Source organism: Oncorhynchus gorbuscha, unplaced genomic scaffold, assembly GCF_021184085.1.
Source record: "Oncorhynchus gorbuscha isolate QuinsamMale2020 ecotype Even-year unplaced genomic scaffold, OgorEven_v1.0 Un_scaffold_3903, whole genome shotgun sequence".
Lineage (NCBI taxonomy): Eukaryota > Metazoa > Chordata > Actinopteri > Salmoniformes > Salmonidae > Oncorhynchus > Oncorhynchus gorbuscha.
Window position 1 is genome coordinate 26299 of NW_025748045.1, and position 15173 is coordinate 41471.

At 46.0% G+C, this 15173-nt stretch overlaps 1 protein-coding gene across 1 annotated transcript; it reads right to left on the reverse strand.

Annotated features, from left to right (window-relative positions):
• Nucleotides 1–2399: 2399 nt before the first annotated feature.
• LOC124028247 (multiple PDZ domain protein-like) lies at nt 2400–11114 on the reverse strand. Its single transcript, XM_046340358.1, has 4 exons — nt 11088–11114; nt 8125–8298; nt 7644–7857; nt 2400–2479 (listed from the first exon to the last, which is right to left on the reverse strand). The coding sequence occupies exons 2-4, from the start codon at nt 8251–8253 to the stop codon at nt 2400–2402; spliced, it is 423 nt and encodes a 140-aa protein (XP_046196314.1). The 5' UTR covers nt 8254–8298; nt 11088–11114.
• Nucleotides 11115–15173: the final 4059 nt, after the last annotated feature.

A 15173-nucleotide genomic window follows, 5' to 3' on the forward strand; every position in this document is an offset into this window, starting at 1 on the left:
GGGATGAATCAATCAATGAACGGAAGGATGGATGACTGGACTGATGGATGACTGGACTGATGGATGACTGGACTGATGGATGACTGGACTGATGGATGACTGGACTGATGGATGACTGGACTGATGGATGACTGGACTGATGGATGACTGGACTGATGGATGACTGGACTGATGGATGACTGGACTGATGGATAAACAGTAGCCGAACTGTTTGTGTCCAATGTATCGCTGTCCATTTGTAGCAGGCCTACCAGCTTTTCAGAACAGTTAGGGACACCAAGAGAGCTTCTGTGTTGTACTTAGAACAGGTGTACGGTAGAGGTAGCATGCTTGGTGCCCATAATCAACACCAGAAACCTTAACGATCCAGCTGGCCCAATGACACCAAATCAGCTGGCCCAATGACACTGATCCATCTGGCCCAATGACACAGATCCAGCTGGCCCGATGACACTGATCCATCTGGCCCAATGACACAGATCCAGCTGGCCCAATGACACAGATCCAGCTGGCCCGATGACACTGATCCATCTGGCCCAATGACACAGATCCAGCTGGCCCGATGACACTGATCAGCTGGCCCAATGACACTGATCCAGCTGGCTGGCCCAATGAACACTGTATCTACAGTCTGGCCCAATGACTCTAAAGGGAACAGTGAAATAAACTAACCTATAGAGGGAACAGTGTTGTATCTACAGGTCAATATGATACAGGAACCTATAGAGGGAACTGTGTTGTATCTACAGGTCAGTACAGGAACCTATAGAGGGAACAGTGTTGTATCTACAGGTCAGTACAGGAACCTATAGAGGGAACAGTGTTGTATCTACAGGTCAGTACGATACAGGAACCTATAGAGGGAACAGTGTTGTATCTACAGGTCAGTACGATACAGGAACCTATAGAGGGAACAGTGTTGTATCTACAGGTCAGTACAGGAACCTATAGAGGGAACAGTGTTGTATCTACAGGTCAGTACAGGAACCTATAGAGGGAACAGTGTTGTATCTACAGCTCAGTACAGGAACCTATAGAGGGAACAGTGTTGTATCTACAGGTCAGTACAGGAACCTATAGAGGGAACAGTGTTGTATCTACAGGTCAATACAGGAACCTATAGAGGGAACAGTGTTGTATCTACAGGTCAGTACAGGAACCTATAGAGGGAACAGTGTTGTATCTACAGGTCAGTACAGGAACCTATAGAGGGAACAGTGTTGTATCTACAGGTCAGTACAGGAACCTATAGAGGGAACAGTGTTGTATCTACAGCTCAGTACAGGAACCTATAGAGGGAACAGTTTTGTATCTACAGGTCAGTACGATACAGGAACCTATAGAGGGAACAGTGTTGTATCTACAGGTCAGTACAGGAACCTATAGAGGCAACAGTGTTGTATCTACAGGTCAATACAGGAACCTATAGAGTGGAACAGTGTTGTATCTACAGGCCAGTACAGGAACCTATAGAGGGAACAGTGTTGTATCTACAGGTCAGTACGATACAGGAACCTATAGAGGGAATAGTGTTGTATCTACAGGTCAGTACAGGAACCTATAGAGGGAACAGTGTTGTATCTACAGGTCAGTACAGGAACCTATAGAGGAACAGTGTTGTATCTACAGGTCAGTACGATACAGGAACCTATAGAGGCAACAGTGTAGTATCTACAGGTCAGTACAGGAACCTATAGAGGGAACTGTGTTGTATCTACAGGTCAGTATGATACAGGAACCTATAGAGGGAACAGTGTTGTATCTACAGGTCAGTACAGGAACCTATAGAGGGAACAGTGTTGTATCTACAGGTCAGTACGATACAGGAACCTATAGAGGGAACAGTGTTGTATCTACAGGTCAGTGCGATACAGGAACCGAGTATGGCAGAATGTGAACACTATTTACTGAAGTACAAACCATTTGGAATAGGCCACTTCTCTAAGGGTTGGGAGGATAAAAACATACCCTAGGTTGACTAGTTCCTATTTACACACTTGACTCATATCTTTCCATTTGTTTGACCTGAAAAGGTACTATAGCAAACAGTAAGGTGAGCTGTGACTATTGATCCAGAGAGTGAGATGGCTACCTGCGTTTAGCATAGTCAGTACAGGAACCACTGAACCACTGTTGCTCTAGCATATAAACACTCTGTCTTGTTTTTCGTTACACTAACAGAGCATTGTGAGCACTGCTTCTTGTTCCAAGTTATTTCGGTCCTTACAGTAGACTTGCGCAGGTAACCCTGAGGTGTTGATGTCACTTGACTGTTAGGAAGGTTTCTTACCTTCAGTGTGGAGCACGGTTGGCTGTTCCTCTGCTGTGAGCCGTAGCTGTTAGCATGCGCCTGCTGTGTGGAGGAGGCTAGCATCCCAGCTGAGTAGAGAGTATCCTTCTCATCTCTCGATAACGACTGGGTCTCGTCTCTCGACGACCTCGACGACTCTGGGATGGACTCCAGGACACAACACTCGATCTGGGGGATACGTGAAAGGTCAAAGGTGGAGGGTCAGAGGTGGAGAGGGTCTGTAGGAAACGGAGAGGGAAATAGACCCGATAGAGTTCTGGTCTGACCGAATTAGCACCGAAGCTAACAGGGTAAAGAGAGTAGTTGTGAATGGGGGAATTGGACACTCTCTTTCTCTCTCTACCTGTCTCTCTCTCTCCTCACCTCCTCCCCACCTACCTTTCCTTCTCTCTTTCTAGTCTCTCTCCTCACCTCCTCCCCACCTACCTTAGTGTGGTCTCTCATTTCTCAACACCATGAAATCAGGTTCTAACAAACTCTCTCTGCCCCCCACAGGCCCTTTACAACACACTCTCTCTACATGTATTGACTGGTTATGGTGGCATTGTGTTTATTTCTCATGTACACTGTCTTATGGTGAAATATTCTGACAGGTTGGTAACAAGAGGACTGTGTTCTGCTGCCCTGACTGTGTTATGGTGGTAGATATAAACTACAGGACATAGTGGGCAACAACTGAAGTAGTTACAACACACTGTGGGTAGAAATAAACTGACATGTATTGACTGTGTTGTGGTGGTAGATATAAACTACATGTACTGACTGTGTTATGGTGGTAAACTACATGTACTGACTGTGTTATGGTGGTAGATATAAACTACATGTACTGACTGTGTTATGGTGGTAGATATAAACTACATGTACTGACTGTGTTATGGTGGTAAACTACATGTACTGACTGTGTTATGGTGGTAGATATAAACTACATGTACTGACTGTGTTATGGTGGTAAACTACATGTACTGACTGTGTTATGCTGGTAGATATAAACTACATGTACTGACTGTGTTATGGTGGTAGATATAAACTACATGTACTGACTGTGTTATGGTGATAAACTACATGTACTGACTGTGTTATGGTGGTAGATATAAACTACATGTACTGACTGTGTTATGGTGGTAAACTACATGTACTGACTGTGTTATGTGTTATGTACTGACTGTGTTATGATATAAACTACATGTACTGACTGTGTTATGGTGGTAGATATAAACTACATGTACTGACTGTGTTATGGTGGTAGATATAAACTACATGTACTGACTGTGTTATGGTGATAAACTACATGTACTGACTGTGTTATGGTGGTAGATATAAACTACATGTACTGACTGTGTTATGGTGGTAAACTACATGTACTGACTGTGTTATGGTGGTAGATATAAACTACATGTACTGACTGTGTTATGGTGGTAAACTACATGTACTGACTGTGTTATGGTGGTAGATATAAACTACATGTACTGACTGTGTTATGGTGGTAGATATAAACTACATGTACTGACTGTGTTATGGTGGTAAACTACATGTACTGACTGTGTTATGGTGTAGATAAACTACATGTACTGACTGTGTTATGGTGGTAAACTACATGTACTGACTGTGTTATGGTGATATAAACTACATGTAGATATAAACTACATGTACTGACTGTGTTATGGTGGTAGATATAAACTACATGTACTGACTGTGTTATGGTGGTAGACTGTGTTATAAACTACATGTACTGACTGTGTTATGGTGGGTAAACTACATGTACTGACTGTGTTATGGTGGTAAACTACATGTACTGACTGTGTTATGGTGGTAGATATAAACTACATGTACTGACTGTGTTATGGTGGTAAACTACATGTACGACTGTGTTATGGTGGTAAACTACATGTACTGACTGTGTTATGGTGGTAATATAAACTACATGTACTGACTGTGTTATGGTGGTAGATATAAACTACATGTACTGACTGTGTTATGGTGGTAGATATAAACTACATGTACTGACTGTGTTATGGTGGTAGATATAAACTACATGTACTGACTGTGTTATGGTGGTAAACTACATGTACTGACTGTGTTATGGTGGTAAACTACATGTACTGACTGTGTTATGGTGATAAACTACATGTACTGACTGTGTTATGGTAAACTACATGTACTGACTGTGTTATGGTGGTAGATATAAACTACATGTACTGACTGTGTTATGGTGGTAAATAAACTGACTGTGTTATGATATAAACTACTGACTGTGTTATGGTGGTAGATATAAACTACATGTACTGACTGTGTTATGGTGGTAAACTACATGTACTGACTGTGTTATGGTGGTAGATATAAACTACATGTACTGACTGTGTTATGGTGGTAAACTACATGTACTGACTGTGTTATGTTTGTAAACTACATGTACTGACTGTGTTATGGTGGTAGATATAAACTACATGTACTGACTGTGTTATGGTGGTAAACTACATGTACTGACTGTGTTATGGTGGTAGATATAAACTACATGTACTGACTGTGTTATGGTGGTAAACTACATGTACTGACTGTGTTATGGTGGTAAACTACATGTACTGACTGTGTTATGGTGGTAGATATAAACTACATGTACTGACTGTGTTATGGTGGTAAACTACATGTACTGACTGTGTTATGGTGGTAGATATAAACTACATGTACTGACTGTGTTATGGTGTACTGACTGTGTTATAAACTACATGTACTGACTGTGTTATGGTGGTAAACTGACATGTACTGACTGTGTTATGGTGGTAGATATAAACTACATGTACTGACTGTGTTATGGTGGTAAACTGACTGTGTTATGGTGGTAAATGTACTGACTGTGTTATGGTGGTAGATATAAACTACATGTACTGACTGTGTTATGGTGGTAAACTACATGTACTGACTGTGTTATGGTGGTAGATATAAACTACATGTACTGACTGTGTTATGGTGGTAAACTACATGTACTGACTGTGTTATGGTGGTAGATATAAACTACATGTACTGACTGTGTTATGGTGGTAGATATAAAATATATGGGCCCCCCCTAGTATACAGGAGGAGGGTGGTATACAGGAGGAGGCTGCCCCCCCCCAGGGTGGGCCCCCTTAGTATACAGGAGGAGGGTGAGCCACAGGAGGGTGGTATACAGGAGGAGGTGGTATACAGGAGGAGGGTGGTATACAGGAGGAGGGTGGGCCCCCTAGTATACAGGAGGAGGGTGGTATACAGGAGGAGGGTGGTATACAGGAGGAGGGTGGTATACAGGAGGAGGGTGGTATACAGGAGGAGGGTGGTATACAGGAGGAGGGTGGTATACAGGAGGAGGGTGGTATACAGGAGGAGGGTGGTATACAGGAGGAAGGGGGTGGGCCCCCTAGTATACAGACAGGAGGGTGGTATACAGGAGGAGGGTGGTATACAGGAGGAGGGTGGTATCCAGGAGGAGGGTGGTATGCAGGAGGAGGGTGGTATACAGGAGGAGGGTGGTATACAGGAGGAGGTGGTATACAGGAGGAGGGTGGTATACAGGAGGAGGGTGGTATCCAGGAGGAGGGTGGTATCCAGGAGGAGGGTGGTATACAGGAGGAGGGTGGTATACAGGAGGAGGGTGGTATACAGGAGGAGGGTGGTATACAGGAGGAGGGTGGTATCCAGGAGGAGGGTGGTATACAGGAGGAGGATGGTATACAGGAGGAGGGTGGTATACAGGAGGAGGGTGGTATACAGGAGGAGGGTGGTATACAGGAGGTGGGTGGTATACAGGAGGAGGGTGGTATACAGGAGGAGGGTGGTATACAGGAGGAGGGTGGTATACAGGAGGAGGGTGGTATACAGGAGGAGGGTGGTATACAGGAGGAGGGTGGTATACAGGAGGAAGGGGTACAGGGGAGGGTGGTATACAGGAGGAGGGTGGTATACAGGAGGAGGGTGGTATACAGGAGGAGGGTGGTATCCAGGAGGAGGGTGGTATGCAGGAGGAGGGTGGTATCCAGGAGGAGGGTGGTATCCAGGAGGAGGAGGGTGGTATCCAGGAGGAGGGTGGAGGGTATCCAGGAGGAGGGTGGTATAGGAGGAGGGTGGAGGAGGGTGGTGGTATACAGGAGGAGGAGGGTGGTATACAGGAGGAGGGTGGTATACAGGAGGGTATACAGGAGGATGGTGGTATACAGGAGGAGGGTGGTATCCAGGAGGAGGGTGGTATACAGGAGGAGGAGGGTGGTATACAGGAGGAGGGTGGTATCCAGGAGGAGGGTGGTATACAGGAGGAGGGTGGTATACAGGAGGAGGGTGGTATACAGGAGGAGGGTGGTATACAGGAGGAGGGTGGTATCCAGGAGGAGGGTGGTATCCAGGAGGAGGGTGGTATACAGGAGGAGGGTGGTATACAGGAGGAGGGTGGTATACAGGAGGGTGGTATCCAGGAGGAGGGTGGTATCCAGGAGGAGGGTGGTATACAGGAGGAGGGTGGTATCCAGGAGGAGGGTGGTATACAGGAGGAGGGTGATATCCAGGAGGAGGGTGGTATACAGGAGGAGGATGGTATCCAGGAGGAGGGTGGTATACAGGAGGAGGGTGATATCCAGGAGGAGGGTGGTGATATACAGGAGGAGGGTAGGGTATCCAGGTATACAGGAGGAGGGTGGTATACAGGAGGAGGGTGGTATACAGGAGGAGGGTGGTATACAGGAGGAGGGTGGAGGAGGGTGGTATCCAGGAGGAGGGTGGTATCCAGGAGGAGGGTGGTATACAGGAGGAGGGTGGTATACAGGAGGAGGGTGGTATACAGGAGGAGGGTGGTATCCAGGAGGAGGGTGTATATATCCAGGAGGAGGGTGGTATCCAGGAGGAGGGTGATATCCAGGAGGAGGGTGGTATACAGGAGGAGGGTGGTATCCAGGAGGAGGGTGATATACAGGAGGAGGGTGGTATACAGGAGGAGGGTGGTATCCAGGAGGATACAGGAGGAGGGTGGTATCCAGGAGGAGGGTGGTATACAGGAGGAGGGTGGTATACAGGAGGAGGGTGGTATACAGGAGGAGGGTGGTATACAGGAGGAGGGTGGTATACAGGAGGAGGGGGTGGTATCCAGGAGGAGGGTGGTATACAGGAGGAGGGTGGTATCCAGGAGGAGGGTGGTATACAGGAGGAGGGTATCCAGGAGGATACAGTAGGAGGGTGGTATCCAGGAGGAGGGGGTGGTATACAGGAGGAGGGTGGTATCCAGGAGGAGGGTGGTATACAGGAGGAGGGTGGTATCCAGGAGGAGGGTGGTATACAGTATACAGTGTTAGAGTATTTTGGGTTACTGTCGTACCGGCAGCGGGTATCCAGGCGACGCCGATGCGCACGACCCCGTAGCCGGTGGTTTTGAGGACGTGCACGGCGTGCCCCAGCGTCGACCGGACCAGGTCCACGTCGTTGACGGACATGAGCCGGTCACCGGGCAGCAGGCGTCCGTCTGAGTCGGCCACGCCACCGGGGACCAGGGAGCGGATTACCAGGACAGTCTTGGAGTCGTCCTCTGGGTCCTGGAGAGGGACAACATAAGGAACATGTGAACAACAGTTCAAAGGTCATGTCCTCCCAAAGGTCAATCCAATAGAAAGGAGAGACTACAATTGTTTTGCTTCCCAGTTCATCCTTTTTAATTTTTTTATTGTCTTTCCAAAGGATCCACTCTTTGGCCCACCATCCTCTCCTCGTCTCCTGGTCTACATTACTAGTGATCCCAAACCAGTTGAAAGAGAGGAGAGTAGGAAGCTACGTTAGACCATCGAGACGCACCACAGTCTTACCTGGTAGTCTAGGATGCTGAATCCCAGGCCTTCCTCTCCCTTCACCAGCTCTATCACCTGACTGTCTCTCTCCCACATGGCCAGAGGAGGAGACACAGGCTTATTAAAACCACGACTCCCACAATCCATGTTGTTACAACCAGGAAGTAGACAGCAGGGCTGGTCATACTGGGACTGGGAGAGGAGAAAGAGAGAGAGAGAGAGTTAGGGCACATCTCATATGACACCCCGGCTGCAGTCTTATTGACTATCTTTCCACCCTACTTCCAGAAATAGTGTCCACTTGATCACTTCGCCTAATGGCATTAAAGGGATTGGATTGACCCCACCAATATGTCTGACACCATCTCCATATCCCTCCATTTCCCCATTCCTTTATCCAAAATCCACCCATCTCCATATCCCTCCATCTCTATATCCCTCCATCTCTATATCCCTCCATCTCCATATCCCTCCATTTCCCCATTCCTCTATCCAAAATCCACCAATCTCCATCTCCCTCCATCTCTATATCCCTCCATCTCCCTCCATCTCCATATTCCCCCTTCTCCAAATCCCTCCATCTCCCCATCCCTCCATCCAAAATCCACCCATCTCCATATCCCTCCATCTCTATATCCCTCCATCTCTATATCCCTCCATCTCCATATCCCTCCATCTCCATATCCCTCCATCCAAAATCCATTCATCTCCATCTCCCTCCATCTCTATATCCCTCCATCTCCATATCCCTCCATCTCTATATCCCTCCATCTCCATATCCCTCCATCTCTATATCCCTCCATCTCCATATCCCTCCATCTCCCTCCATCTCTAAATCCCTCCATCTCCATATCCCTCCATCTCTATATCCCTCCATCTCTATATCCCTCCATCTCCCCATCCCTCCATCTCCATATCCCTCCATCTCCCCATCCCTCCATCTCCATATCCCTCCATTTCCCCATTCCTCCATCCAAAATCCACCCATCTCCATATCCCTCCATTTCCCCATTCCTCTATCCAAAATCCACCCATCTCCATATCCCTCCATTTCCCCATTCCTCCATCTCCATATCCCTCCATTTCCCCATTCCTCTATCCAAAATCCACCCATCTCCATATTCCTCCATCTCTATATCCCTCCATCTCCCCATCCCTCCATCTCCATATCCCTCCATTTCCCCATTTCCTCCATCCAAAATCCATCTCCATCTCTATATCCCTCCATCTCCATATCCCTCCATCTCCATTCCCCATTTCCCCATTCTATCCAAAATCCACCCATCTCCATCTCCCTCCATCTCTATATCCCTCCATCTCCCTCCATCTCCATATTCCCCCTTCTCCAAATCCCTCCATCTCCCCATCCCTCCATCCAAAATCCACCCATCTCCATATCCCTCCATCTCTATATCCCTCCATCTCTATAACCCTCCATCTCCATATCCCTCCATCCAAAATCCATTCATCTCCATCTCCCTCCATCTCTATATCCCTCCATCTCCATATCCCTCCATCTCTATATCCCTCCATCTCCATATCCCTCCATCTCTATATCCCTCCATCTCCATATCCCTCCATCTCCATCTCCCTCCATCTCTAAATCCCTCCATCTCCATATCCCTCCATCTCTATATCCCTCCATCTCTATATCCCTCCATCTCCCCATCCCTCCATCTCCATATCCCTCCATCTCCCCATCCCCCCATCTCCATATCCCTCCATTTCCCCATTCCTCTATCCAAAATCCACCCATCTCCATATCCCTCCATTTCCCCATTCCTCTATCCAAAATCCACCCATCTCCATATCCCTCCATTTCCCCATTCCTCCATCTCCATATCCCTCCATTTCCCCATTCCTCCATCTCCAAATCCCTCCATTTCCCCATTCCTCCATCTCCATATCCCTCCATTTCCCCATTCCTCCATCCAAAATCCACACATCTCCATATCCCTCCATCTCCATATTCCTCCATCTTCAAATCCCTCCATTTCCCCATTCCTCCATCTCCATATCCCTCCATTTCCCCATTCCTCTATCCAAAATCCACCCATCTCCATATTCCTCCATCTCTATATCCCTCCATCTCCCCATCCCTCCATCTCCATATCCCTCCATTTCCCCATTCCTCCATCCAAAATCCACCCATCTCTATATCCCTCCATCTCCATATCCCTCCATTTCCCCATTCCTCCATCCAAAATCCACCCATCTCTATATCCCTCCATCTCCATATCCCTCCATTTCCCCATTCCTCTATCCAAAATCCACCCATCTCCATATTCCTCCATCTCTATATCCCTCCATCTCCATCTCCCTCCATCTCTATATCCCTCCATCTCCATATCCCTCCATTTCCCCATTCCTCCATCCAAAATCCAACCATCTCTATATCCCTCCATCTCCATATCCCTCCATTTCCCCATTCCTCTATCCAAAATCCACCCATCTCCATATCCCTCCATCTCTATATCCCTCCATATCCCTCCATCTCCATATCCCCCCCCATCTCCATCTCCCTCCATCTCCATATCCCTCCATCTCCATATCCCTCCATCTCCATATCCCTCCATCTCTATATCCCTCCATCTCTATATCCCTCCATCTCCATATCCCTCCATCTCTATATCTCTCCATTTCTATATCCCTCCATCTCCATATCCCTCCATCTCCATATCCCTCCATCTCTATATCCCTCCATCTCCATATCCCTCCATCTCTATATCCCTCCATCTCTATATCCCTCCATCTCCATATACCTCCATCTCTATATCCCTCCATCTCTATATCCCTCCATCTCCCCATCCCTCCATCACCCCATCCCTCCATCACCCCATCCCTCCATCACCCCATCCCTCCATCATCCCTCCCCCATCCCTCCATCTCCCCATCACCCCATCCCTCCATCATCCCATCCCTCCATCCCTCCATCTCCCCATCCCTCCATCACCCCATCCCTCCTCCCCATCCCTCTCTACCTTGCCGTTGAACTCAGCCAGTAGCTCTTTGAGGGGAGCTGTACATCTTCATCATCATCATCGTCGTGGTCACTGTCCCGTAGCTGTGGGTGCACGACGCGGCAACACACCATACAGACACACAGAGGCAGCTCTCTCAGAACGCTGATCACCTCTCTGTGAGTCTCTCCTATCAGAGGATACCATTCGCCTGGGAGAGGGGAGAAGCTGGTCTGGTCAGCAAACATGTTGAATGTGCTGCATGTAGCTACATCATAGCAGAACAGGGTCAATGTGCTACATGTAGCTACATCATAGCAGAACGGGGTCAATGTGCTGCATGTAGCTACATCATAGCAGAACAGGGTCAATGTGCTGCATGTAGCTACATCATAGCAGAACAGGGTCAATGTGCTGCATGTAGCTACATCATAGCAGAACAGGGTCAATGTGCTGCATGTAGCTACATCATAGCAGAACAGGGTCAATGTGCTGCATGTAGCTACATCACAGCAGAACAGGGTCAATGTGCTGCATGTAGCTACATCATAGCAGAACAGGGTCAATGTGCTGCATGTAGCTACACCTCGGCAAGACGGAGCTGCTCTTCCTCCCGGGGAAGGACTGCCCGTTCCATGATCTCGCCATCACGGTTGACAACTCCATTGTGTCCTCCTCCCAGAGCGCCAAGAACCTTGGCGTGATCCTGGACAACACCCTGTCGTTCTCAACCAACATCAAGGCGGTGGCCCGTTCCTGTAGGTTCATGCTCTACAACATCCGCAGAGTACGACCCTGCCTCACACAGGAAGCGGCGCAGGTCCTAATCCAGGCACTTGTCATCTCCCGTCTGGATTACTGCAACTCGCTGTTGGCTGGGCTCCCTGCCTGTGCCATTAAACCCCTTCAACTCATCCAGAACGCCGCAGCCCGTCTGGTGTTCAACCTTCCCAAGTTCTCTCACGTCACCCCGCTCCTCCGTTCTCTCCACTGGCTTCCAGTTGAAGCTCGCATCCGCTACAAGACCATGGTGCTTGCCTACGGAGCTGTGAGGGGAACGGCACCTCAGTACCTCCAGGCTCTGATCAGGCCCTACACCCAAACAAGGGCACTGCGTTCATCCACCTCTGGCCTGCTCGCCTCCCTACCACTGAGGAAGTACAGCTCCCGCTCAGCCCAGTCAAAACTGTTCGCTGCGCTGGCCCCCCAATGGTGGAACAAACTCCCTCACGACGCCAGGACAGCGGAGTCAATCACCACCTTCCGGAGACACCTGAAACCCCACCTCTTTAAGGAATACCTAGGATAGGATAAGTAATCCCTCTCACCCCCCCTTTAAGATTTAGATGCACTATTGTAAAGTGACTGTTCCACTGGATGTCATAAGGTGAATGCACCAATTTGTAAGTCGCTCTGGATAAGAGCGTCTGCTAAATGACTTAAATGTAATGTAAATGTAATGTACATCATAGCAGAACAGGGTCAATGTTCCATTGGATGTGTGGATGGGTGAATGAATGAATGACTAAACAAATGGATGGATGAATGGATGACTAAACAAATGGATGAATGAATGGATGACTAAACAAATGGATGGATGAATGGATGACTAAACAAATGGATGAATGAATGGATGACTAAACAAATGGATGGATGAATGGATGACTAAACAAATGGATGAATGAATGGATGACTAAACAAATGGATGGATGAATGGATGACTAAACAAATGGATGGATGAATGGATGACTAAACAAATGGATGAATGAATGGATGACTAAACAAATGGATGGATGAATGAATGAATGACTAAACAAATGGATGAATGAATGGATGACTAAACAAATGGATGAATGAATGGATGACTAAACAAATGGATGGATGAATGGATGACTAAACAAATGGATGGATGAATGAATGACTAAACAAATGGATGGATGAATGGATGACTAAACAAATGGATGGATGAATGAATGACTAAACAAATGGATGGATGAATGAATGACTAAACAAATGGATGGATGAATGAATGACTAAACAAATGGATGGATGACTAAACAAATGGATGGATGAATGAACAAAGCAGTGAATTAAAGAACAAATTAATTAATTAACAAACCAAATGAATGAACGAATTAATAAATAAATTAACGACTGAATGAACAAATTAATGAATGGATGAACGAACAAACCAATGAATGAACAAATGAATCATAATAATAATAATATTATTTATATATTATTATATTATATTATTATATATTATTATTATTATATATTATTATTATATATTATTATTATTATATTATATTATTATTATATTATTATTATTATATTATTATTATATTATAACAAATGAATCATCATCTTCTATACATACATCTTTCACTCCAGTTTTTAATTGCTATATTGTATTTACTTCGCCACTATGGCCTATTTATTGCCTTACCTCATTTACACACACTGTGTCACGCCTTGGTCATTGTATCTTGTGTTTTCGTTATATATTTGGTCAGGCCAGGGTGTGACATGGGTTTATGTTGTTGTATTTCGTATTGGGGTTTTTGTATTATTGGGATCGCGGCTGAGTAGGGGTGTTGTATGGGCTTGGCTGCCTGAGGCGGTTCTCAATCAGAGTCAGGTGATTCTCGTTGTCTCTGATGGGGAACCGTATTTAGGTAGCCTGGGTTTCTCTGTGTATTTCGTGGGTGATTGTTCCTGTCTTTGTGTAGTTTCACCAGATAGGCTGTAATAGGTTTCTCGTTCCGTTTGTTGTTTTTGTATATGTTATAGTTATTTCATGTTACGCTCTTCATTCATTAAAGTCATGAGTAACTACCACGCTGCATTTCGGTCCGACTCCCTTTCTACAAACGAAGAACGCCGTTACACCCTGTAAATAAACATATTTTTCTACTGTATTATTGACTGTATGTTTGTTTATCCGATGTGTAACTCTGTGTTGTTTGTGTTGCACTGCTTTGCTTTATCTTGGCCAGGTCACAGTTCTAAATGAGAACTTGTTCTCAACTGACCTACCTGGTTAAATAAAGGTGTTCTCAACTAGCCTACCTGGTTAAATAAAGGTGTTCTCAACTAGCCTACCTGGTTAAATAAAGGTGTTCTCAACTAGCCTACCTGGTTAAATAAAGGTGTTCTCAACTGGCCTACCTGGTTAAATAAAGGTGTTCTCAACTAGCCTACCTGGTTAAATAAAGGTGTTCTCAACTAGCCTACCTGGTTAAATAAAGGTGTTCTCAACTGACCTACCTGGTTAAATAAAGGTGTTCTCAACTAGCCTACCTGGTTAAATAAAGGTGTTCTCAACTGGCCTACCTGGTTAAATAAAGGTGTTCTCAACTAGCCTACCTGGTTAAATAAAGGTGTTCTCAACTAGCCTACCTGGTTAAATAAAGGTGTTCTCAACTGACCTACCTGGAATAAAGGTGTTCTCAACTAGCCTACCTGGTTAAATAAAGGTGTTCTCAACTAGCCTATCTGGTTAAATAAAGGTGTTCTCAACTAGCCTACCTGGTTAAATAAACGTGTTCTCAACTGGCCTACCTGGTTAAATAAAGGTGTTCTCAACTGGCCTACCTGGTTAAATAAAGGTGTTCTCAACTGGCCTACCTGGTTAAATAAAGGTGTTCTCAACTAGCCTACCTGGTTAAATAAAGGTGTTCTCAACTAGCCTACCTGGTTAAATAAAGGTGTTCTCAACTGACCTACCTGGTTAAATAAAGGTGTTCTCAACTAGCCTACCTGGTTAAATAAAGGTGTTCTCAACTGGTCTACCTGGTTAAATAAAGGTGTTCTCAACTAGCCTACCTGGTTAAATAAAGGTGTTCTCAACTGACCTACCTGGTAAAAATAAAGGTGTTCTCAACTGACCTACCTGGTTAAATAAAGGTGTTCTCAACTGACCTACCTGGAAAGGTGTTCTCAACTGAGCCTACCTGGTTAAATAAAGGTGTTCTCAACTAGACCTACCTGGTTAAATAAAGGTGTTCTCAACTGAGCCTACCTGGTTAAATAAAGGTGTTCTCAACTAGCCTACCTGGTTAAATAAAGGTGTTCTCAACTGGCCTACCTGGTTAAATAAAGGTG